Here is a 26,255-nt window from a genome sequence, read left to right as displayed (position 1 = left end):
GACATGGCAGGTGTCTACAGGAAACAGAATGCTTAAAGTAAGTAAATATCAACATACCGGGTAATATTATATAAGTATGCTTAACCAATAATGGACAATAATTCAATGAAAATTCATTTTGTATTTTTATAGTATGCACTTTCCTGAACAAACTTAACAATCAACAAGTGAATTACACTTCATTTAGTCAAAATCAGTGTTGCTACTATTAGTTTTTTTACAAGAATTTCAGCAAAAGCAATAAACTTGTTTATATGAATCAAATTAAGCAGCATAGTTAAGGGAAATTAAATTCAATATGATTTTATAAAAGTACAATATAATTTGAAAAAAAAACCAGTATTAAATGCTTTTATAGAAAGAATAGTACTTTTTTGTGTTTCTCTGGTTTCTCATCCCCTTGGCAACCATCCTCCAGCAGCGGATGTAGTGTCTACAGTAGAAAAAGAGATCATCTATATTAAGAGCAACTCAGCCAGTCCTACTAAAAGTAGACAAATGTCTTTGAAACAGAAGTTATAATATAGTAGAAGAAAATTTATTTTAAACTAGAGATGCTTTTGAGAAAAGCGCATGTCTCCCACAACTGCCTAATCATCTAAATAGTAAGTCAGTCTTTATATACTGTTTACTTAATCCACATGTACATGCACTTTCTTGAAACCAAAAGGATGCCTATACTACTAGTAGTATAGGCGCTGGTTTAGGGGTAAAACTGCGCAAGAAATCTGAGTGTTTTTGGTAAATCAAGGGCCATAATTCCGAAGTGCCTAGGTCGATTAGGCTAGTTATCGAACTTGGCTGAGCACTTATTGGCAGACACATTTTGTTGAAGTTTGGTGAAGATCAGATGAGAAATATTCAATTTAGAGTGCGGACAAGCTTTGTGACAGACAGACACACAGACTGGAGTAAATCAATATGTCTCCCACACCACTGTGTGGTGGAAGACATAATTACTAAATCCCTTCAATAGTTTTCATATGTTTGCTTTAGTATATTAACCTCTGTATATACAAGTCATCCTAATGAACACGAAGTGGTATGAAAAATATATGTTCTCTTCAAAGCTAAACAAATTTCAATGGGGTACATCATGAGTAACTAAAGAATACCTTGAGTGGCATTCTAGGACTGTCTTCTGCCAGTCCAACTTCATCAAGGACAACAATGGAGACAAACGTGTCCAAATCTTTGTCTTTCTGGAATTGAGCACATTGTCTGAATGTGCCAACTATACCATCTGGGGTTGCCAATGGACTACATTGGAAAGATACCATTTGAGCCTGAAAAACAATGACTGTATTTATGGAAGGTGAACTAAGCCAATATACTACTATTCATTGAAGTTTTGATTTTAACACTGTTCGTCAAATTCCTTATAAGTGATTGATTTTAAAGGCAACAAGAAATGTAAAAAGAGCTGTCAGAGGACAGCAAGGCTCCACTATTAAAAAGCCTTGTCAGTTGAAAGAATGTAAAAGTCAAAAAAGGGGAAAAATTTTGTAAAATTGCAAAACTGGGTTACGAAATCTGTACAATGCATATCTGCTCATGACAATGGAAAATTTTGTGAAGTTTCAATCCATTCCTGTTAGTATGTACTGAGATACCAGCTTGCAACATACAACAAGAGGGACATGATGACCCTGAATCGCTCACCTGAGTAATATGAGCCACATGTTTCAAATGGAAAACTGATGCTAAAATATTAGAAAGTAGGTCAGTAGGTCACATTCATGGTCACTGAAAGACAGTTTTAAGATTGGTGTGCAAAACTGTCCATGCCATCCAAATTTCAAGGCTGTATCTTAAACAAGGAGCTGCTTTCAATAAACGCTTGATGCCCCCGGTGACATCCTCGTCGATACAAAGCAACCTAATTCCAAAACGAGGTCAAGGTCAAACTGAGGTCAGGTGATGATTGAAGTTGAGGAATGGTTACAGGTTACATCTGTATTAGTATCAATTCAATCTTGTAAGCATTATTGATGCTAGACGAAATGGTCCTATTTGGTTAACCAAGAGATGGCCTATATAAAGCAACCTAAGTCCAAAATGAGGTCAAGGTCAAACTGAGGTCAGGTGATGTTTGAAGATGAGGAATGGTCACAGGTTACATCTGTATTAGTATCAATTCATTCTTGTAAGCGGTATCGATGCTAGACGAAACGGTCCCATTTGGTTAACCAAGAGATGTCCCATATAAAGCAACCTAAGTCCAAAATGAGGTCAAGGTCAAACTGAGGTCAGGTGATGTTTGAAGATGAGGAATGGTCACAGGTTACATCTGTATTAGTATCAATTCATTCTTGTAAGCGGTATTGATGCTAGATGAAACGGTCCCATTTGGTTAACCAAGAGATGGCCCATATAAAGCAACCTAAGTCCAAAATGAGGTCAAGGTCAAGGTCAAACTGAGGTCAGGTGATGTCTGAAGATGAATGAGGAATGGTCACAGGTTACATCTGCATTAGTATCAAGTCATTCTAGTAAGGGGTACTGATGCTAGACGAAACGGTCCCATTCGGTTAACCTCGTACGGACTGATGGACGAACGGACGGACGGACAGGACAATCACTATATGCCTCCTGCATCAGTAGATGCCGGGGGTATAAATACAAGAAAGTAGGTCAGTAGGTCAAGGTCACAGTCAAGTGATCCCTAATCACTTGGGTCATCAGATAATTATAATTAAACAGTCTAGGAAATATGACCTGATAATTTTTTAAGTATTTTTTTTCCTACATAACTCATAATCATAACAAGTGACCCCCAGGGTGGGGCCTCTTTTCACCCCAGGGGCATAATTTGAACAAACTTGTAAGAGATCCACCAGGCAATGTTACATACCAATTATCAAATGCCTAGGCCTTGAACTTTCAGACAAGAAGATCTTTTATTTCTTTCCTATATAAATCTATGTTAAACTTGGTACCCCCAGGGCATGGCCTCTTTTCACCCTAGGGACATAATTTGCACAACTTTGGTAGAGAAACACTAGGAAAGGCAACATACTTAATCAAAAGCCTAGGCCTTGCAGTTTCAGGCATACAAAAAGATTTTTAAAGTTTTTTTTCCTATATAAGTCTATATGTAAAACATGAGACCCCCCGGGGCAGGGCCTCTTTTCACCCCAGGGGCATAATTTGAACAATTTTGGTAGCGGAATACAAGGCAATGCTACATACAAAATATCAAAGGCCTATGTCATGTGGTTTTAGACAAGAAGATTTTATAAAGTTTTTTACTATATAAGTCTATGTAAAACTTGTGACCCCCGGGGCGGGGCCTCTTTTCACCCCAGGGGCATAGTCTAAATAATTTTGGTAGAGGACCACAAGGCAATGCTACATACAAAATATCAAAGGCCTAGGCCATGTGGTTTTAGACAAAAAGATTTTTTAAAGTTTTTTACTATATAAGTCTATGTAAAACTTGTGACCCCCGGGGCAGGGCCTCTTTTCACCCCAGGGTCATAATCTAAACAATTTTGTTTGAGGACCACAAGGCAATGCTAGATACAAAATATCAAAGGCCTAGGTCATGTGGTTTTAGACAAGAAAATTTTTAAAGATTTTTACTATGTAATCTATGTAAAAATTATGACCCCTAGGGCAGGGCCGCTTTTCACCCCAGGGGCATGTTGGTAAAGGACCACAAGGCAATGCTACATACAAAATATCAAAGGCCTAGGCCATGTGGTTTTAGACAAGAAGATTTTTAAAGTTTTTTACTATATAAGTCTATGTAAAACTTGTGACCCCTGGGGCAGGGCCTCTTTTCACCCCAGGGGCACAATTTGAACAATCTTGATAGAGGACCATAAGATGATGTCACACGCCAAATATCAAGGCTCTACGCCTGGCAGTTTTTGACAAGAAGATGTTTAAAGTTATTCCTTTCAGTTGCCATGGCAACCAGAGTTCTGCATGGAATTAAATTCTTTGAATAATTTTGAAAGGGGACCACCCAAGGATCATTCTTGTGAAGTTTGGTGTAATTCTGCCCAGTGGTTTTCAAGAAGAAGATTTTTTTAGAAAATGTTGACGGACGCACGACTGACGACACACGACGGACATTGAGCGGTCACAAAAGCTCACCATGAGCCTTTGGCTCAGGTGAGCTAAAAACAAAAAGGGGCATAATTCTGAATCCTAGGCAATGTAAGTCAGTTTATCACAGTGAATAACTGTGTGAAGTTTCAATCCATTACGATAAGTGGTTACTGAGATACCAGCTTACATAAAAAAGTTAACCAAATTGGGACATGGACGCACCAGTGAGTCCAACAGCTCTACCTATTCTTTGAATAATAAAAAGTCTCCTAGTACTGAAAGCACACAATGCAAATAAAGAATACTCCCTTATTTTTGGATATCCTTCAAATGATACTTTCAAGTCTGACATGGCTCAATACTCATGCATTTTTATTTAGCTTATTGTAAATTTGTTTATATTCTAATGATCATGTTAAGTACTTGAAGCCAAGATGAATGTACCCATCTAGCAAGGTTGTTATGATAGCTAGTCCTTTAGGATAATGGAATCCGTTTTATGTTATTTTATGTTAGTTGCAATTGTTGGTTCTAGTGGGCTTAATAATAGCTGTTCTTTTCAATTCCTGTAACTAACAGTCAGTAAACCTTGGTCTGCTATTATTTTGCTTGGTTACATTCAATGCTTCACAAAGATCTAAAGACTTAAAGATTTATTCTAAAAATATGCAAAGCTAAAGATACATGTATAAAAACTGGCTTAAATGTGGTGCATCACCTAACCTGTTTCAGTTCTCTGAACAGTTCTTCTCTTGCAGCATTTCCCTGCATAGCATCAGACACAATGGTTTTTGCCAAAGACTTTGAGCTTCCTGGTTTTCCAACGAGGAACAGTGGGATACGAAGTTCTATACATACAACCATCATGAACACGTTCTCTCTCAGAGCCATGTTACGAGCAATATTCTTCTCGAGGTGAACATGATCAAGGAAAACCTCTTGACAACTGACAAACAACAAATAAAGGGCATTAAAAACATATCTCAGCAATTTAATATCTCTTCTGTTGGTCCTTTAATTATCATACATGCAACACTATGCTGCAAATTCAAATAAATATAAGGAAATGAAATATCACTAAAATAAGAAACTCAATTAAGTGTCTATACAGTTAGCACAGAGCACTGTGTGTTAGATATCAAGTATTGCAAACTAATAAATGTTTCAGTGAACACAGAATGTACTTCCATCAAAGAATTCCAAATGTTTTTGAACAAACACCTGTTAAGTGATATGACATTTAATTTAATTCATTTATCTGGTTAAATAAAATGTATTTGATGAAGCTTTTCTAAATCAAATTTGTTTGTTTAATGTTTAGTGCAATTTTCAACAGTATTTCAGTTGGGAGGCAGTTGTTTTATCAGTGGTTCTTTATACCCTATCAGTATTAAACGCTTCTGCGAAATTAACTGCAAACTTTTCCACTTGAATCAGAAGTGGAGGACAAATGATTTTAGATACAATGTCTTCTATTAAATCACCATGGAGAATAAATGCCTCACTTGGGGACCAAACTCCTAATCCCGTCATCAATAGACTTGCAACCCCCTATTGAGCTAAGACATAAGTTTATGACTGGTTTACCTTTCTATTTCCTCTTGTATCTGATCATCACCACCAGGCAAAAGACAAGGAGCACGGAAAAATCGTGCAATATGTGTACGGTATTGTGGTCTGGTTTTCAGACAGGCATGATAACAAACGCCAAGGGCTAGTATAAGAGAGCGTGTAACATCATCAACTCTGTCACCCTGTAAAATTTATGTGTACATAATCATACTTGGGTTCAGTAATACAATTAATTACTGATCTGAATCTGCAGACTCTACTATTTCATGAATATTTCGCACTTATCACTTCTGTTCTTTATGGTTTTGTATCTTTCCCGCAAATAAAACTATGCACCTTCAATCAATGTTAGTTTTGCTTTGGTACTAATTTACATTCTACATAATTTTTGATGATATGGTAACTGTCTAGTCTTTGATGGTGTTGTAAAACCCCAGGGGCTCCTCTAAGCATTGTTTCAGGCTCATAAAGACACTACATAGAACCACCAATCTTCTATAAGCCTGCTGTAAGTCAAGGTTACATGACAGAATTCTTCCTCTCAAATCTGAACCAATGGATTAATTGTGTAGCAATGATCAACAAGAGCGCCGCCATGCGGGGCAATATACGCCTGAAGGCTTACATCATAGGATGGGAGCAAAATTTTAAGAACTTAACTGTTGTAGCCTCAAAGGACTGGAACAACAAAAGGAAAACTTCAAAAAACAAATCTAAGTCCACAAAAAAAATATTCAAAGTCTACAAAAAATCCTTATCACGTACAGGTATGTAAAAATACACCTTAAAATTGGAGGTACCATCCATGTTGTACCACAGAAAAGTGGTCTCGGTTTTTCTCTACGGCCAATAATAAAAAAGTTTCAAAATAAGCTATTTATAGTAACATAAAAGGGAAGTAATTCAAAAAAAAAATTATTGTAAGTACAAAAAAGAGATCTGCCAAATAAAAACAAGAGCACTGCAATGCAGAGCAATATACACAAAGCAAAGTCATCTATGACCTTTGACCCTTAAGTGTGACCTTGACCTTGAAGCGAGTCATCCGGAACATGTGCTCTGCACATCGTTACAATGTGGTGAACATTTCTGCCAAGTTTCTTTGAAATCCTTCCAGCAGTTTCAAGAGTTACAGAGCGGACAAGAAACAAACTGATATGACTTTTGACCCCTAAGTGTGACCTTGACCTTGAAGCAAGTCATCCGGAACATGCGCTCTGCACGTCGTCTTGGTGTGGTGAACATTTGTGTCAAGTTTCTTTGAAATCCTTCAAGGGGTTCAAGAGTTACAGAGCGGACACGAAACAAACTGATATGACCTTTGACTCCTAAGTGTGACCTTGACCTTGAAGCGAGACATCCAAAACATGCGCTCTGCACATCGTCTCGGTGTGGTGAACATTTGTGTAAAGTTTCCTTGAAATCCTTCAAGGGGTTCAAGAGTTACAGAGCGGACACGAAATTGCTAACCGACAGACGGACAGACGGACACCAGCGTCATAACATAATACGTCCCTTCGGGCGTATAATAAATAAGTAATATATTAAAGCTATGTCAGTGTTAGTTCTCACCTCTCCATCATCTCTCATCATCTGTTCACCTTCCTCATCAACGTCCTCATCTGAAGATGAATATTCTTCCTCGCCGTACAATTTGTCATCCATAAGATTGTACAAGGTTCGATCCTCTTGACTCTGCTGGTAGAACCAGCTCATCACTGTCAGTACACGGTCAACATCACGCAGAGACACAAAGCTGCACTCATCCTGTAAGATGTAAAACAGTAACGCATGACTTACTTATCAGGGATCGAATTTAACTTTTTTTCCCACTTTTTTCAACTAGCAAAATGATGGGTTCCACTAGCAATTATTTAAAAGGTGTTTATGTGCTAAATTTATTAAGTTATTTTGTTGTTGTTTGGTTTCATATAAAAGTTCACGGTCAGGACTTTATGGTTTTGAAAGTACGATATGAACCAAAGTACTCAATGATTCTTTGGACTTCAGGTTGGATGTTGTAGTTTTAGATTTTTCTCAGGTCACTGCCCCTAGTGTTGCTAGCATTTTCGGTCTTCGCGGGCCTTTTTGCATCAAGAAACTGGTTATTTTCCTCTCCATTTTTGCAGAACTTTGCAAATTACAGACCAAAATGAAAACAATTATTGCCTAGACGCTTACTCAGTGTATAAAGCGACAAGCGTCTACAAGCAGTCACTTGATTATCTGAAAATTAACTGCCCCAATGGAGATTTTAAAGAGCAAGGACAATTTGAGCGAATTCCACGATTTTCGAACGTGATCGCAAAAATATTCGGGTGCCTTGATTTTCTACTCGCATTTTTTTTATTCTTACTCGAATTTCGCGAGTTGGCGACCACTAAATTCGATCCCTGCTTATGATAAATAAACATAGGGAACTAAGAAAGTGTGTGTTGATTCCAAAACAGAAAAGTAGGCTCTGGGTCTGCGGTCATAAGCTGAGGTCATTAAACTGCGCCCAAAACAATTCTCATACTACGTCATCAAGTCAGTTGATTTCGAGCTCAATTTGCAACTGATCAACAGCAAGGTAGCATTCCATGTCTGGTTTCCAAATGCCAGGAAATTATGAAAACGTTTTCAGATGACAGCTACACGCAGTCCAGCATAAAATTTTGAACACACAAGAGATCAATGCAAGGATGACAGGTCCGGTGAACAAGCATCAAACAAGTATTTAAAGTAATATTGGAAGAACGACACCAGATGATCCACCTACAAATATACATTTTGTTGTTTACCCTGAACTATCACTTCAAGTTAGCTAAGTATGTGCAAAATTTCTTGATATTAACCTGCAAAGACTTATCAAAACTGTATACGGCATCTGTTACCTTTTGTTCTCTCATGTAGTCCTGTGATGCCGTTAGAATGGCACTGGAAACTTCTATCAGACCTGGTATCTCTGGTAACCTCTCCTCACGTATCTAACAAATGCAAAAAAACTGTCTCTCAGATGTAAAGAAAAATCAGAAATTTCTTACCAAAGTTCTTTTCTAAATAAATAAAATTATGTAAAATTCAGATACTTCCTTGTAACAGCCTTTGGCAGTTCTACTAAGAAAACTAGAGTTGTTATAGGAGTGACCAATTATACCCCTACAATATGGCCTTGTCATAGAACTAAGCCAATGTCAAAGCCAAACTTGCTTGACCTTTGACCTGCTGACCTCAAAATCATTAGAGGTCATCTGTTCGTCATGATCAACCTCCCTATGAAGTTTAATGATCCTCGGCCAAAGCGTCCTCAAGTTATTATCTGGAAAAGGTTTAAATGTTCAAAATCAACATGGGTCAACTGCTGGTCATCCGGAAGCTATTTGTTTCGTGTTGTTGTGACCTTGACCTGTATTTTATCAAGTAACACATGTGTACAAAAATTTATGATTCTAGACCCAAGTGATCTCAAGTTATCATCCAAAACTCTTTAACTGTTCCAAATCACTGTGACCTTGACCTCTGACCTACTGACCTCAAAATCGAACTTGACCTGTATTTCATAATGTTACACCTGTGTACCAAAATGTATGATCCTAGGCCCAAGCATTCTTGAGATATCATCCGGAAACTGTTTAACTGTTTCATGTTATTGTGACCTTGACCTTTTACCTACTAACCTCAAAGTCGAACTTGACCTGTATTTTATCATGTTACACCTGTGTACAAAAATTTATGATCCTAGACCAAAGCATTGTCAAGTTATCAGCAAGAAACCGTTTAAATTCTCAGAATCCCTGTGACTTTGACCTTTGACCTCAAAGTCGAATCTGACCTGTATTTCATGATGTTACACCTGTGTACCAAAATTTTTGATCCTAGGCCAAAACATTCTCAAGTTATATTCAGGGTCACAGTGACGTTGACCCTTGACCTATGGACCCCAAATTCAATGTTACACCTACCAAAAATATTATTTAAATCGGTCAAGCCTGTCATGAATTATCATCCGGAAAACCATGAGAAGCAAGACTGACCTACCGCCAAGCTCACTCATATATACACCCCCACAACCCCATTTAACTACATTTTGTGGGGGGTATAATAAATCTGAATGTGCCAATCAGGTATCTTACTGCAGTGGATTTCCAATTTAAAATAAGAAAAATATTGAAAAAAACTAGAAATGTGTCCATGGGACACAGATGCACCCACTACATGACATTAGTCAGGGGCCAGAACTCCTACAATACTGAATGAATCCGGATGCGAAACCCCAGGTGCACAACTACACATGCTGACCAACATTCCTGTAAACTTTGGTGATTCTAGGTCAAATACTTTTGGGGCTATGCACGACACAACATTAAAATGACCAATTTTTTACGAAGTCAGGGGCCATAACTCCTACATGACTGGATGAATCCGGACGCGAAACCCCAGGTGCACAACTACATATGCTGACCAACATGCCTGTAAAGTTTTGTGACTCTAGGTCATATACTTTTGGAGCTAGGCACGACACAACATTAAAATGACCAATTTTTACAAAGTCAGGGGCCATAACTTCTACATGACTGAATGAATCCGGACGCGAAACCCCAGGTGCACAACTACACATGCTGACCAACATTCCTGTAAACTTTGGTGATTCTAGGTCAAATACTTTTGGAGCTATGCGTGACACAACATTAAAATGACCAATTTTTTACTAAGTCAGGGGCCATAACTCCTATATGTCTGGATGAATCCAGACGCGAAACCCCAGGTGCACAACTGCACATGCTGACCAACATGCCTGTAAAGTTTTGTGACTCTAGGTCATATACTTTTGGAGCTAGGCACGACACAACATTAAAATGACCAATTTTTACAAAGTCAGGGGCCATAACTTCTACATGACTGAATGGATCCGGACGCGAAACCCCAGGTGCACAACTACACATGCTGACCAACATTCTTGTAAAGTTTTGTGACTCTACGTCAAATACTTTCAGAGCTACGCGCGACACAACATTTTCGGAAGGACGGACGGACGGACGGACAGACGGACGGAAGGACGGACGGACAAGAGCAAATCTATATGCCCCCCCCCCAAAGTGGGGGCATAATAACACTTAGTAATATGCAGATAATTCTTTTCCAAACTACAGCATTTGATTTCGAAATTTAAGTCTGCAGTTTTTGTTGGTACTTTTGAAGAATTCTAATGTAACAAGACAAGCTGATAACAACTTACGTATCTTTTGACCATCTGTCTGATATACAGATCTTCCACTTGTGTATTGAGCTGACCAAAGTCCCATACTAGGGGTAGTAAACTCTGTGGCAGCGGTTGTACCCTGTACACCAGACGTCTCATTGGAACACGACCTAGTCTGTCTGTTGTCTCATCAGCATCCACGTGATACCCAAGTCCGGCCTGCTCTAATTTCTTGATTAGCTCTTCAGAGTGTCTGTAAGCATAAAGCAAAGAGGAAGTAAACTTGACACTGAAACTTAACTGTTGGTAAAATATGTCAACATCTTACATGCATAGTTTATAAAAAGTGTTTTTTTAATTCCTTTCAAACATATATAAAATGGTCATAACAATGGATATGCTCTGACACTGAATTCTTTTAAAAATAACTCCTTTCAAAAAAACAGTAACAGACAGCACCAACTGATCTTCAATCAAAGGGAACTTAAAAAACATGATTTATGTTATAAACAAGAACAATTTTCCAACACAGAAATCCAAACAATGATGAAGTCTGTCCTTACAGTAGAGCGCTATTTGTAAAACAAATGACCTGTCAGAGGTCAAATGGGTAAGAAAATTTGCAGGCTGTAACCTTGACCTTTGACCTAATGTTTTCAAACAAACAAGTGTCAACTAACACACTTTCAGTCTCATAGTCACTGTGACTCTGACCCCTTAAACTCCGGGGCTCATCTTACGAAAACTGACCACTGTAAGCTCAAGCAATTTGCAGTTATTAATCAGAAACCAAATGGCCTACACACCAACCGACCAACTAATAATGAGGAAAACAATATAAAGAAAGACAAAAATATCTTACTTTCTGTATGGGTTACAAGCAGCAACCATCTTCAGGTTTTCACACAGTTTCAGTTTCTTTCCTTCCATACTTTTGTCACACATAATTTCTTTTATAAGTCCAATAGCTTCTGTGGTGTTAGCCTCATCAAAGAATAACACAGTATACATGTGATCTCCATAGTTCTCTTTGTTCTTTTTAGCTATTTGTTCAGCATCTCTCACTTTCTTTATAATGTCTCTATTTGTTGTACCACCATGGACCTTAGTAAGAAATATGAGATACTAGAGTTCAAGCCATAGGTCACAAAACAATGAGGTCTTTCAAGGGAGATAACTATTAAATATGTTTTATATTTTCAATTATTATTCTTATTATTATTTACCAGATTTTTATAGCGCTCTTTTCATCTATAAAATAAATGTTCAAAAGCTCTGTACAAACTACATATCACAGAATGATATGGTTGCACAATACAACACAAAAAATATATCAACAATATAAGATATTTAGCCTGAATCAGGCTTTACTCTACATTTTAATTGTACTAGATATTTTAAAGAACAATAATCAACAGTAAATAATTTCCATTGCAAAGTCATATAACAGCTTGTTTTTCAGTGCAAAGTGAGTTCCAATAGACCTTGAAGAAAAAGTGTGTTTTCAATGACTGTTTGAAAGCATCCAAGCTAAAAATTTAGCGTCTCTAATGGTAGTCGAAAGAGCATTCCATAACTTCCGTGCAGCTGATGAAAAACTACGATCACCATACCTCACAGTTTTGCTTTTTGGAACAACTAGTTGTTTTGAGTTGTTCTTGGATCTCAAATTTCTTGCTGGCTGATAGACTTCCAGCAAGTCTTTAACATAGATCGGTGATTGGTCATGCAATGCTTTGTATGTGTGAACTAGAATCTTAAAGTCCACTCTATGAGTAACTGGTATCCAATGCAGTTCTTTTAATACTGGCGTAATGTGATCATATTCTCGTTATAATTCGAGCTGCATTAATCTTTTCTTTTGAGAATTTTTTTTTTCAAGTTTTAATATTTAGGAACGTTTATAGGAAAACTAGTTTTAGACAAAGAACTTCAGACTTTAAAGGTATCAAACATTCTTGATATCTGAACTAACTGCAGCATTCAGACTGTTTATGAGACCATACAGTGATCATGATAAAGATGTCCCATAAACATAAACAGTAAATCACCTGTACCCAATATTTGCTTGCAAGCAAATTTATACCTTCATTAGTATCATATTGGTCATTTCTACTCCTGGTGGTTGTTGTAAAGAACACATAAACTTGACTAGTCTTGTTTTACCACACCCAGTCTCTCCCATGATTATAACTGGTATATCACACCTGAAAAATACACTAGGTTTCAAAAAAAGAGGCATGTACAGTATGACATCAGAATCCTTGCTTCAACTTGAACAGACTTCTGTCAAATGTCTGTGTATTGGTTCACAGAGTTAAAAGTTTAACTGAATCCATTGTAATTTATTACCTCCCTTTATGACTCTGTTCATGAGCAGTATTTAAAATTATTCATTCCTTACCATGTTATTATGCATTACATCTCATGGGAGAGCTGTTTCATCTAATTTTAACATAAAATTTAAAGCCTATGAGAACATTCTCAAACAGCTATGAATTTTATCCCATTTTCTGTCATTCATTTATCAACTTACCTGAACCTCATGTAAATGGCCATTATCTTCTTCACGTTGTCTGTGGTCAACTCGTATGTATCATCTGGATCATGAGGAAACTCGATCCCCATGACATTGCATAACTTCATGATTTTCTGATCTCTGCCAAATACAGAAACAAAAGCTTTCAATATACATATCCAAGGCTACAAAACATACTCAACAGACAAAATTCATTTAACTTTCCTAATAGACATTACAGATAAACACTGAATACAATTGACCATAGTACAAAAAAACTGCCCCAAAAGCATTCATTTCTACTCAAAAGACACATTTCATATAACTTTTCTAATAAAGACATTACACTTAACAGTACACAACTGACCATAGTACAAAAAAAAAATGCCTCCAAAATCACACATTTCAAAATAACTACATTTCAAATCAATTCAAACTACATATTTTTTTAAAATTCTCTTCAGTCTCATAATTCTTGAAGGTAAGAAACTTGCAAATGTCCAGTAGATTTTTACCTTGGAAGAGCATCAAAATTTTCTTGCATGGGAGCATGGTTTCTGACAAGTGAATCATACAGATTCTGTGTCATTATTCCATTTTCAAGTACTGTTCTTGTCTGCTGGTCAATCAAGTTTCCTGAACCTCGATCAATGAAAAATCCAAGGAAGGTGAATGTAAATCTGTCAGAGTTGAAGAACAAGTAGGGATGTGGACTGAAAATAGGAAGTACAAATTCATGTATTTAGAATTTAGTACTATCAATGTGACCACCTACAAATAAATTTCCCAACTTTAAAACCTATTTATAAAGACTACAGTATTATTTTCTCTTTGCGTTTGACCATTTATAGCATAAATTTTTAAGTACGAATGCTAAACAAAGACAACATTCTTTATTTTCAAACCGTGGTCTTTACAGACAGGGCTGGCTGTATTTAGAACTATCTAAACATATTCTATCAGACATGTTGAAATCATGTGTAAAGCTTGAAAGCATTCAGCCCAGGAGTTTCAGAGAAATTTGCTTATGTGCAAAATCTAAATAATGCAGACCTGACAAAAAGGATGAAAACAAAAGCACTATTGAACAATTTCAAATATTCAAGCTAAAACTGGACTAACAGAGGTACATGTACCTATTGTAAAGTACATCTGGAAGTTGACTCAGTGATTTTCTGAGAATCAATAAATAAGCGAAACAAAACTTTCCAAAGAAACATGACTCAGCACCCACTGAAAAGTTCAGCCTCTACATTCTTTTATGCTTGGCTAATACAAATCCTTCTTAAGACTTACCCAAAAAGATAACCATTAAGAACCCAAGGGAAAAAAGTATCATGACAAAATTAATCAAAGGCCTGAAGGGCCTGAGTCGGCTAATGATTGATGTACTGACAGTATAGTCTACCAGTTTCAGTTTGTTTTTAGTTTTTTTCTTAAAATTTCATAACACAGCTCGATATTTACCCAAAATATTATATCCGGATACGATTACACTTTTCTCCAGTTTTAACAAAATATTTTACAAATTATGATGATACGAAGACATTTAGCAGCAATTGGCAGTATCTGACATTGAAGTTTACGGTTAAATTACCTCTTATTTAAATCTTTTCATAAAAAAAGTTGTTTCGTTTTGTGAAAGCAGCCAAACATAGACGATCTACTTTCGATTTCAAAAACTACAAGAAAATACAATTTAATGTTTCGCCGATTTGTTTATTTCTCGAAAAATAAGAATTAAAATCATTTTTAATATCAGTAGTAACTAGACAAACCAGTAAGAGCTTCTTCTTCCGATAATTTATCCGTTTACTGACTGCAAAATTCAACCCACGCAAAGTTTATAGAAATCATACGATGCGTGTTTACGTTCAATGTGGGAGAATTAAGGCTGATCGGCTATGTTACCTAACGCATCCGGACGATTCAGATTTTGTTTTTAAAAAAGTATTGTGCGCATTTCTGTAATTTTATATACGTTTTTATACGCTTAGAAATTATTAGACATGCGTATTTGCATTATTTCTATACATAATTTACGCTAATACGCATCTTATCTGGAGCCCTGTGGAACTATTTTTTGTCTTTCGCTGGATGTTACCCAAGCTTTGTAAGCCTGCGCAATTCTTAAAATGCACATTTATGCTTAATGAGTTACATTCGAGTATTGCACAATTACAAGTCATAAATATGACAGATTACATCGTATATTGGTCATAGCAAAGGGAATTGACACAACTTAACTTCATTCATGCAGTGAACTGTTTGAAGTTTGAGAAATCTAATGGAACTACATCTCTTCACGTGTTATTCGGTCCATTTAGAGAATCGCTGAACAGCAACGACTCGTCAAAAGGCTTTCAGCCTTTAGCCGACTCAAAAACCAACATATAGTACCTGCTTTCCCAGGTCCTTCTCATCTGGTAAGCCTGTAGGTCATCTCCATTTTCCTCAATGTCCTCCCCTTCACCATCATCCATACGCTCCTCTCTAACTCCAGGTTCTGGTCTAAGCCCAGGTGATTCTTCACTCATATCCAATGAACGTGTAGAAAAATCCTGAACATGGTAAAGGGTACTAACTGATTTTCAGAGTTTGTGCACTCATAAACTAAGTTGTTTTCATAAAGCTCCAATAATTAGACTGTTAGTGCAAACAAATTGCTGAGGCTTTTTAGGGCAATGTTATATTAACATTTTATCTAGATTTACCATTAATCAAAAGTAAACTACTTAAGTTGGAGCAAAATTGAGCCTGTTTAAATACTTCACTTTCTAATATTTATTCATTTATTTTCAAATTGTTGGGTTTATGTCACACCAAAACAATTATAGAGCAGGTCATATGGCAATTTTCCAGTTCTGATGGTGGAGGAAGACGCTAGGTGCACCTTCGTGCATTATTTCATCACAAGTGGGTACATGGGTAGAGCCACCGACATCTCTTAAGCAAGCTGGATGGCTTCCTCACATGAAGAATTCAATGTCCCAAGAGAGGCTCAAACCCACATTGATATGGGGCAAGTAATTTGAAACCAGCAACTTTAACCACTCGGCAGCGCAGGCCCCTTCACTTTCTAATATACTCCATGCAAATTCTTTCAGGTTATTAAGTACTATTGCAGCTTTTTTATTTGGTGTCAACTTATGTTCTTACCCTTGACATCTGAATGAGGAATCTGAGAACAAATGTGGAAAAGCCTGGAAGATCTTCTGCAGCAGCTGCGCTCACAAACATGTTGTTCTCAAAATCTACCAGCTGAGTGTTGAGAAACCAAACAAAATGATGAAGCTCAGACCAGGACGGGTCCTCTAATCCACAATGCCTGTTACATAACATATTATCAATGTGTTGTAAATTATACAAAAAACTTTTCAATTTTCAGAGAAAGTAAAACAAGAGGGCCATGATGGCCCTTTTTAATCGCACACCAGAGTTGACCTGGCCTACTGACCTAGTTTTTGACCCCACATGACCAAAAGTTCAAACTGACCTAATGATCATCAAGACAAACATTTTGATACAATTTAATTAAGATTTGGTTACAACTGTGGCCTCTAGAGATTTCACAAGCTTTTCCTGTGACCTAGTTTTTGACCCCACATGACCTAGATTCGAACTTGACCTAGAAATGATTAAGACAATCATTCGACACAGTTTCATAAAGATTGAGTTACAACTGTGGCCTATAAGTGTTCACAAAATTTCCTTTGATTTGACCAGGTGACCAAGATTTTGACCCCACATGACCTAGATTCAAATTTGACCTAGAAATCATCAAGCCAAACTTTCTAAGTTTTTTCATTAATATTAGGACACAACTGTGGCCTATAGAGTGTTCATAAGCTTTCCATTTGATTTGACCAGGTGACCTAGTTTTTGATCAAACATGACCCAGTTGAACTTGACCTAGAGATCATCAAGACTTACATTCTGACCAAGTTTCATAAAGAATGGGTCAAACTAGAAGATGCTTTGTAAAAAAGCGAATGTCTCCCCCAATGCAAAGTCGTATTGGCAAGAAGTCAATAGGGGTCAGGAGCGAAAGTCAAAGAGACACTGATGGTTGGCAGCAATAGGGATCATCTACTTGGCATGTCCAGTCATCTCACAAAGTTTCAACACTCTTGGCCTAGTGCTTCTCATGTCACTGTTCAGGCTCCTGTGACCTTGACCTTTGATCAAGTGACCCAAAAATAAATAGGGGTCATCTACTCTGCATGTCCAATCATCCTATTAAGTTTCAACATTCTAGGTCAAGTGGTTCTCAAGTTATTTTTCGGAAATGATTCTATATGACCAGGCTCCTGTGACTTTGACCTTTAATAGACTGACCCAAAAATCAATAGGGGTCATCTACTCTGCATGTTCAATCATTCTATGAAGTTTCAACATTCTGGGTCAAGTGGTTCTCAAGCTATTGATCGGAAATTGTTTTCCATGTTCAGGCTCCTGTGACCCTGACCTATAACAGAATGACCCCAAAATTGATAGGGGTCATCTACTCTGCATGTTCAATCATCCTATGAAGTTTCAACATTCTGGATCAAGAGGTTCTCAACATTCTGGATCAAGAGGTTCTCAAGTTATTGATCAGAAATGGTTATCAATGTTCAGGCCCCTGTGACCTTGACCTTTAACAGAATACTAATTTTCGCGCTATAAGCAGGATTGGGCATGCGCTAATTCATGTCTAGCGCTAATATTAGACTGAAATGAAAGGCTTTCCTAACAAGAGCTGTTCGTAAGACAGCCAAGCTTGATTATTCGAAATATTGTCCCAGAAGCTGGAAAATATTACCCAACAAGAGCTGTCTCCATATGATGACACATGCCCCCGATGGCACTTTGAATGAATAGTTATGGCCGATGTTAGAGTTTAGGACCTTTGACCTATGGACAAGGGTCTTGCACGCGACATGTCATCTTACTGTGCCACACATTCATGCGTAGTTATTTTAAAATCCATGCATGAATGACAAAGATATGGACCGGACACGCCCATCAATGCACTATCATGAAATATGACCTTTAACGTCTAAGTGTGACCTTGACCTTTGAGCTACAGACCTGGGTCTTGCATGCGACACGTTGTCTTACTGTGCCACACATTCATGTGTAGTTACTTGAAAATCCATCCATAGATGACAAAGATATGGACCGGACACGCCCAACTATCATGAAAAATGACCTTTAACGTCTAAGTGTGACCTTGACCTTTAAGCTACGGACCTGGGTCTTGCGCGCGACACGTCTTCTACTGTGGTACACATTCATGCCAAGTTATTTGAAAATCCATCCATGGATGACAAAGATATGGACCGGACACGCCCAACTATCATGAAAAATGACCTTTAACGTCTAAGTGTGACCTTGACCTTTGAGCTACGGACCTGGGTCTTGCGCGCGACACATCGTCTTACTGTGGTACATATTCATGCCAAGTTATTTGAAAATCCATCCATCGATGACAAAGATATGGACCGGACACGAAAATTGCAGACAGACCGACACACAGACGGTTCAAAAACTATATGCCTCCCTTCGGGGGCATAAAAAGGTTAAATATCAAAAGAATTTTAAGTACAAAAGGGGACATATTTTGACTAAAATGCATATCAGAGTTATGGGACTTGCTGCTATCAACTAGTTTTATAACCCCGAAGACACATGTGAAGTTTCAATTCAATATCTGCATTAGTTTTGGAGATGGTAACTAATGCATGTAAAACTTTAACCAGAATTTTATAAGTCCAAAAGGGGGCATAATTTGCTCAAAATACATGTCAGTTATTGGACTTGACCCAGTGAGGTTGGTAATTGATCTAGAAAAAGAAAAAATGAGTTTCAAATCTATATGCCTTTTAGTATTAGCTGTATGTACTTGCACGCAAAACTTTAACCGGAATTTTCTAAGTCCAAAAGGGGGCATAATTTAGCCAAAATGAAGGTCAGAGTTATGGGACTTGCTGCATTCAACTAGTTTTATAACCCCGAAGACACATGTGAATTTTCAATTCAGTATCTGCATTAGTTTTGGAGATAGTAACTTGCATGTAAAACTTTAACCAGAATTTTCTAAGTCCAAAAGAGGGCATAATTTGCTCAAAATACATGTCAGAGTTATGGGACTTGACCCAGTGAGGTTGGTAATTGACCTAGAAAAAGAAAAAATAAGTTTCAAAGCTATAAGCCTTTAAATGATAGCTGTATGTACTTGCATGCAAAAACTTAACCAAGGTGTGATGCTGACGCCGACGACAGGGTGAGTAGAATAGCTAGACTATCCTGTGAATAGTCGTGCTAATAAAAAGTAACATTTCTCGTACTGAAAATATCGTAATTACAATGCAATAGTACACAGAGAAATACATATTTATAGTGTAAATATGACAATAACTGCATTCCTAACTAATATGCTGCTAAAAGTTTTGAATAGAATAATTTAACCTGTTTGAACATTAGTGCAAAATTCATCTATTTTTAAATTAACTTGCATTTTTTATCTTCGCCATTATCGTAAACATTGTGTAAAACACCTTCGGAGTAGATCGCCAGTTTTTCTGGCCGTGCTAATTACAAGTGTCACCATAACATTTTACTGCTTTGAAAACCAAGTGTGAATTTGAAAACAAACAATTATCACCATTCTGCACTTAATACTTATACAAATTTACAGTATAAAGATTAATACTGATCTAAACAAATGCAGACTTTATGTCATAATGTAGACCTATGTATGTTTATTTGATAGCCAGCCTAAGGTCAATTTCATTACGAATACCAGTCAGCCGCCAGCTGTTTAGTATTTTAGAGTTTTTCACACTCTGATAGGCAGTTATAAGCCAGATTGCTTGAATAGGCTTCATTCGCAATTCCATATTACATCGGAAATTGGTGTTTCAGATACAGTCAATTGGTTACTTTAGCGCTGCTGATACTGCGCTAATACAAGTATGCGCTAATAAGTCGAAACTACTCAATTTAAGGCGTTTGCGCTAAAATTTAGCTGCGCTAATACAAGTACACTTACAGTATGACCTTTTTCTAAATAAGTAATTTCAAATATATACTAGATGAATTTCTAACAATAATATATGTTTATACAATCTAAAGCTGAAGTAAATTAATTTATGAAATTTCTGATTACAAAAAAAAAGCTGCAAAAGATTTTTCACCTTAATAATGTTTGGAGACAAGTCTGTGGACTTCCTTCTGGGTTGTGAGGCTGCACATCACCAAGTTGTCTCCTCTGGTCCAGCCTCAGTAAATACTGGAATGTTCTTTGGAAAACTGAACTTCTGAACTGCTTTTCATCAAACAACTGATCTGACTCTTTGAAGTCTGAAAAATTTTAAGACCTTGGTATAGATAACTGGTAAAATAAGTGCAACAGCATCTCTTTTATGCAATTAATTATTTAAGGTATGAGCCGTGCCATGAGAAGACCAACATAGTGGCTTTGCGACCAGCATGGATCCAGACCAGCCTGCGCATCTGCACAGTCTTGTCAGGATTTATGCTGTTCTCTAATGGTTTTTCTAATTCCAATAGGCTTTAAAAGTGTACAGCGTGGATCCTGACTAGACTGCGAGGATGCGCAGGGTGGTCTGGATCCATGCTGGTTGCAAAGCGACTATGTTGGTTTTCTCATGGTGCTGCTCATAAACTTACTGACATATAACAAAAGGTACACAGTACAACTTATCCAGAGCTGCCTGAAGCAAAAACTTATTTATAGCAACATCATTAAAATTTCTCTAAGCTGAAATCTGCTATCAAATTTACCTCTCCAAAACAACAACCTCTACGTAACAGTTAATATTTGTATCTCCCAAAGGGTGTTGCTCTACAGAGGTAGCATAATTTCATTCAGTATAAAATCACATTGTACATGTTTCTAAAATAATTGGGTGATTTGAATATTCAAACCCTCGGGTTATAAGTTTAGTGTCTCACATATCTGATCATGACGTTCAATTAAATAGCATGTTGTTAAAGCTAAAGTTGGTACACTGGGATTGCAAAAACTGTTACAAATTTACACCTGTAATGGCAAGACAGTACAAACAAGTGGAATGTTTTCATTTAATCCTTGTTCTATATAAGGAAACTCATTTTCTGCATTGTGTTCCGAAATACCTTCTGTCATAATTTTTTCTGTACAGCCAAAGTAAAACAAAACAAGAGGGTCACTGACTCTAAAGCGCTCACCTGTGTACAAGGCTTCAAGTGTGTTTGTGTAAGTACAGAGTTAGGTTTCTTCTATGTAAGCTTATAATATATACATGTCACACACTCATTTGAACCTAGGGCAATAATTTAAACAATTATGGTAGACATTACAAAATCTGATATCACACACAAAATATCAAGGCTCTAGCTATTATTATTATTATTGATTCAGAGAAGAAAAGTGGGCACATCCCTGGCAACCATGTTTTTCAACAAATCAAAATAATTTGAACAGTCTTTGTAGAGGGTCAAACAAGGACCATTTGTGTAAAATTATTCTAAAATCAGGCTAGCAGTTTCACACAAGACGATTTTTGAAGTTTCAACTATATACATATAGAGAAAAGTGACCACGTTCCCTGGCGGCCAAGTTGTTTGTCAAATCAGAATAATTTGAACAATATTGGTAGAGCGTCACACAAAGACCATTTGTGTAAAATTATTCTAAAATCAGACTAGCAGTTTTACACAAGAATAGTTTTAAAGTTTCCACCATATACATACAGGGAAAAGTGACCATGCCCTCCAATGGCAATGTTTTTTGACGAATCAGTATAGTTTGAACAATCTTGGTAGAGGGTGACATAAGCCATTTATGTGAAATTATTTCAAAATCAGACCATCAATTTAGGAGATGTCATTTGAAGTATTTTCTATTTTTAGCTCTGGCAGCCCCTATGTGCAACCAAGCAGAACCATTTGAACAACTTAAGTAGAGGACCACCCAAGGAACATCATGGCCAAGTTTCATCATAATCCATTCATTGGTTTCAGAGGCGATGACGTTTAAACACAAATGTTGATGACGGATGGACTACTTGACAGATGGATGCACGGACACAGTGTGATCACAGTAGCTCACCATGGCCACTTTGGGCTCAGGTGAGCTAAAAACACAAACACAACAGGTCACAGGAACACAATGGTCACCAACTTAGACACCACAGTGGTAAAATACCACTCACGAGTTGAAATTATTATAGTAAATTATTCACAAAAACTCACTCATTATGCTTTTCAGAAAAGAAAGAGCAATATAAAATTAATTACCATGTGGCCTAACATTGAGATAGATCTGCAAGCTTTCCTGTGGTGATCTACAAGTCAGGTCTGGTAAAATACTCAACATTGGATGTACATACAGCAGGTCTGCTCCCTGGAATTGGATAACTGATATGGTTTTCTATACCTCATGTTTTATGAAGTTTCGTCCACAGTATTCAAATAAATCCTTGTATTAGTTGTTAGTATTACAACAGTTCAGTTATTTTAATTTAGAAAAAAAGAAGTATTTAATACATTCTCGATTACTGGCACAATGCCTATAGTGAAATTTTCATAGCTGTTAATTCATTTTAAAAAGTTATTTCTTAATGACAACAAATTAAAATTAAATTTCAAAATACCCTTCTGTTTGTAGCTTGATACATTAAAGGCATTGTCTCAATCAGGTAAATGTCAGTTGGGGATTTTCTCCATACAAATCCAGTCTTGTCCATCAGGCACCCAAGTACAAGCAGGTTGAACAATAGATAATCTACACCATTCTCCACCTGTTTATGAAAATATGCATTTTAATAAAACACAACATTTTTACAGAAAAGTGTCCTATTAATCTAAATTTAGACTTGCCTCATAAGATAAAACGATATGGAACAGTCGGTTATTTCCCTAAGATGTTCAATATATTCGAAGTATGTAGTGTACTCTCTCAGGAGATCCAACAAATTTGAACATTCAGCTGTTCACTTCTCTCACTATGTAAATTATGTCATAGTTACAAGAAAAACGTGGGCGTTACTTCCTCTGAAGTGTTTTATCGATTAAGCACTTATTTACATCAAAATTTACCTCATGTGATACATCTATATGAAACAGTCTGGCAGTAACCTCCTCTGGGCGTGTTGTATGTTCTAAAAGTCTTTGAATGACATAATGGAGATCTATGGTTTTCTCCTGTAGTGGGATAGACACTGTGTCTGATCTGACTGCTACACTATTCAGACTTGATAATTCCTCTTCCCTCCTGTGTTTAAATAATGTCTTTCCCACACCAGCTCTCCAGGACTTGATCACACGTACAGTAGACCTTTAAGTCATAGAAAGCAATATGTAAATGACCCACAATCAATAACGGGCCCAAACACTTTCAAACTGAATTGTGCCTTAGTGTACTCAAGATCTTTTTTTTTTTTGTTGGATTTAACATCGCACCAACACATGATAGGTCATATGGCGACTTTCCAGCTTTAATGGAGGAGGAAGACCCAAGGTGCCCCTCCGTGCATTATTTCATCACGAGCGGGCACCTGGGTAGAGCCACCGACCTTCCGTAAGCCAGATAGATGGCTTCCTCACATGAAGAATTCAACGCCCCCAGTGAGGCTCGAACCCACATCGATGAGGGGCAAGTGATTTGAAGTCAGCGACCTTAACCACTCGGCCATGGAGGCCCCTGTACTCAAGATCTAGTCTATCTCTCATTTTAGAATAAAATGAGTAAAATACTAGTAAACAGCAGAATAAAAGAACTGTAAACTTTGAAAATCTACAATATAACTGCATCAATTCAAAATGAATATATGCAAAGTATAACTCTGTCCTACCTCTGTGTATCAACATCAGCAGCAGGTCTGATTTTCGCTATGGTACGCTGCTGTATCGCAAGTTTGTTAGCTAGGTACTCTCTCAGATGTGTGGTATTTGCAGGTAATGGTTGTCTCTTGAACTTGTCGAGAGATGACACTATAGTAGACCTGTATTCATTGTCTGACCCACAGATCACCAGCAAGCGGTATTTCAAATCTGTAAAAATGTGGATCATTTAATGAACCAGTACCTTATCTGTGTGAATGTACTAATGCAGTCACTACTACATGCAAGGCCAAAGTTTATAGCACATTGTCTGCAATATTTTTTGTGTTGATTTATATTATATCAATTCTTCTGCCAACAATGCCTTTTTAAGCTGACCAGCCAACAATGGATCAGGTTGAATCTTGTTACTTCTTTTTTTGCAGCAGTAACACTTTTTCAACATTTAATAAATAGGTATTCTTAATTATGATTACAAAGCATAATTTTTGTATCTCTTCCATTCAAACGTACCCTAGCAACAAGATTAATTCTCCTGACTGTTGAAAGTAAAATAGATAGATATAATTTTACCAGCTGACTGTTTGTAATACTTAATATTTTACCCCCGAGCTATGAAATGAAAATTGTCACAGCTAATAAAAACATTTTCAGTATGTTCTCAATCTAATGTATAACAGAGCTGTTCTTTAGTTATGTAACTGGAATACAGTATAAGTAACAAGACAAACATCAAAAACCTTTGTAGTGAACTTCAAGGAGATATTCTTCCAGGCATCTCTCTGCCACTTCACTAACATCATAGTCCAACATGTCGGCATTCACCAGACAGTGTATTTTTCTAGCTCCATCAAATATTGCTCTCCTCCAGAATATGTCCACCTGTTAATTGATCAATGTGTTAAATTACTATTTAAATATTTAATTTAAATATTTCAAACACTATTTCTGAAACACAATCAAACCAACATTAAACATCACCTGTGAACAGAGCAGATCACTTGCTTCCATTCTGAAAAAAACATTTGTTGTGCATCACTGCCTCCTGTAAATGAAGATCTTGTGTCAGCTTTCCTTAGTATGGCCTTTTGGTATAGGGTTAATTGTAGTAAAAATGCATTTAGAAATCTAAAAATGGTACCAAGTCTACTTCTCCTTAGCTTGAATTGAAGTTATGGTTCTGTAACACTGAAATTAATTTAAAGAAGATGCCATTGGCCATTTGAGGTTTCTTTGTTCATGAATCTACAATAGCTTACTTCATCTTTTGTTGTGTTTGCAGTACACGTCAATATTTCATCTGACTGTGGTAAGGGTTGGTCTTTGTCCATCATAAATACAGATAGTGAGGTCATCAATACATCTCCTACACAATTATAATGTAAGCATCAAATCAGTATATACTTAAAATCTGAAACATGTAACAGAATTATAACTGCTAACATTTACTGTCATTCCCAATGTGACAGTTTCTCTCCATTTGTTATTAAATTGTTACTTCATTTTTGATTATTGTTTGTGAAAATGTCCTTAAAAACAGATGCTAGACTAACACTGCTGCTGGCATGACTGCTTCTTGTTGTTGGGTTTTAACGTCGCACCGACACAATTTTAGGTCATATGGCGACTTTCCAGCTTTAATGGTGGAGGAAGACCCCAGGTGCCCCTCCGTGCATAATTTCATCACGAGCGGGCACCTGGGTAGAACCACCGACCTTCCGTAAGCCAGCTGGATGGCTTCCTCACGTGAAGAATTCTACGCCCCAAATGAGGTTTCGAACCCACATCGATGAGGGGCAAATGGTTTGAAGTCAACGACTCTAACCACTCGGCCACGGAGGCCCCTTGACTGCTTCTTGTTCATGATTTTTACAATGCTTTATTCAAAGGTCATTGGAAAAAACAACATCAAATTATGAAAAAGTACTAAACATTAATGAAGAACTTACCTGAGGGACAAATTATCAGGTTAGGTTGACCTTCCTTAAACCCTGGTGGGAGTGACCTGGCTATTTCTCTGGTATCTGAAAGAGAATGTTTTGTAATTCTATACAGACAAATTGAGGAAATATACAGAGAAATGGAAATGAA

The 26,255-nt window shown here is 37.1% G+C and overlaps 1 protein-coding gene across 1 annotated transcript in view; it reads right to left on the bottom strand.

Annotated features, from left to right (window-relative positions):
* LOC123552656 (E3 ubiquitin-protein ligase rnf213-alpha-like) overlaps positions 1–26,255 on the bottom strand; it is a 123,284-nt gene that overhangs the window by 46,006 nt on the left and 51,023 nt on the right. The window contains exons 23-43 of the mRNA XM_053540035.1: positions 26,114–26,188; positions 25,424–25,530; positions 24,905–25,046; positions 24,176–24,374; positions 23,421–23,658; positions 22,976–23,122; positions 22,620–22,725; positions 20,513–20,678; positions 16,491–16,659; positions 15,732–15,892; positions 13,847–14,044; positions 13,350–13,472; positions 12,900–13,020; positions 11,676–11,917; positions 10,850–11,066; positions 8,508–8,600; positions 7,204–7,398; positions 5,647–5,813; positions 4,783–5,005; positions 1,116–1,286; positions 371–433 (exon numbers count right to left, since the gene is read on the bottom strand). Of these exons, the coding sequence (XP_053396010.1) occupies positions 371–433; positions 1,116–1,286; positions 4,783–5,005; positions 5,647–5,813; positions 7,204–7,398; positions 8,508–8,600; positions 10,850–11,066; positions 11,676–11,917; positions 12,900–13,020; positions 13,350–13,472; positions 13,847–14,044; positions 15,732–15,892; positions 16,491–16,659; positions 20,513–20,678; positions 22,620–22,725; positions 22,976–23,122; positions 23,421–23,658; positions 24,176–24,374; positions 24,905–25,046; positions 25,424–25,530; positions 26,114–26,188 (3,323 nt within the window). The remainder of the gene's footprint in view (positions 1–370; positions 434–1,115; positions 1,287–4,782; positions 5,006–5,646; positions 5,814–7,203; positions 7,399–8,507; positions 8,601–10,849; positions 11,067–11,675; positions 11,918–12,899; positions 13,021–13,349; positions 13,473–13,846; positions 14,045–15,731; positions 15,893–16,490; positions 16,660–20,512; positions 20,679–22,619; positions 22,726–22,975; positions 23,123–23,420; positions 23,659–24,175; positions 24,375–24,904; positions 25,047–25,423; positions 25,531–26,113; positions 26,189–26,255) is intronic.

This window comes from Mercenaria mercenaria, chromosome 4, assembly GCF_021730395.1.
Source record: "Mercenaria mercenaria strain notata chromosome 4, MADL_Memer_1, whole genome shotgun sequence".
Classification (NCBI taxonomy): Eukaryota; Metazoa; Mollusca; class Bivalvia; order Venerida; family Veneridae; genus Mercenaria; species Mercenaria mercenaria.
Note: the sequence above shows the minus strand (reverse complement) of the source record. Positions and strands in the feature narration are given on the sequence as shown.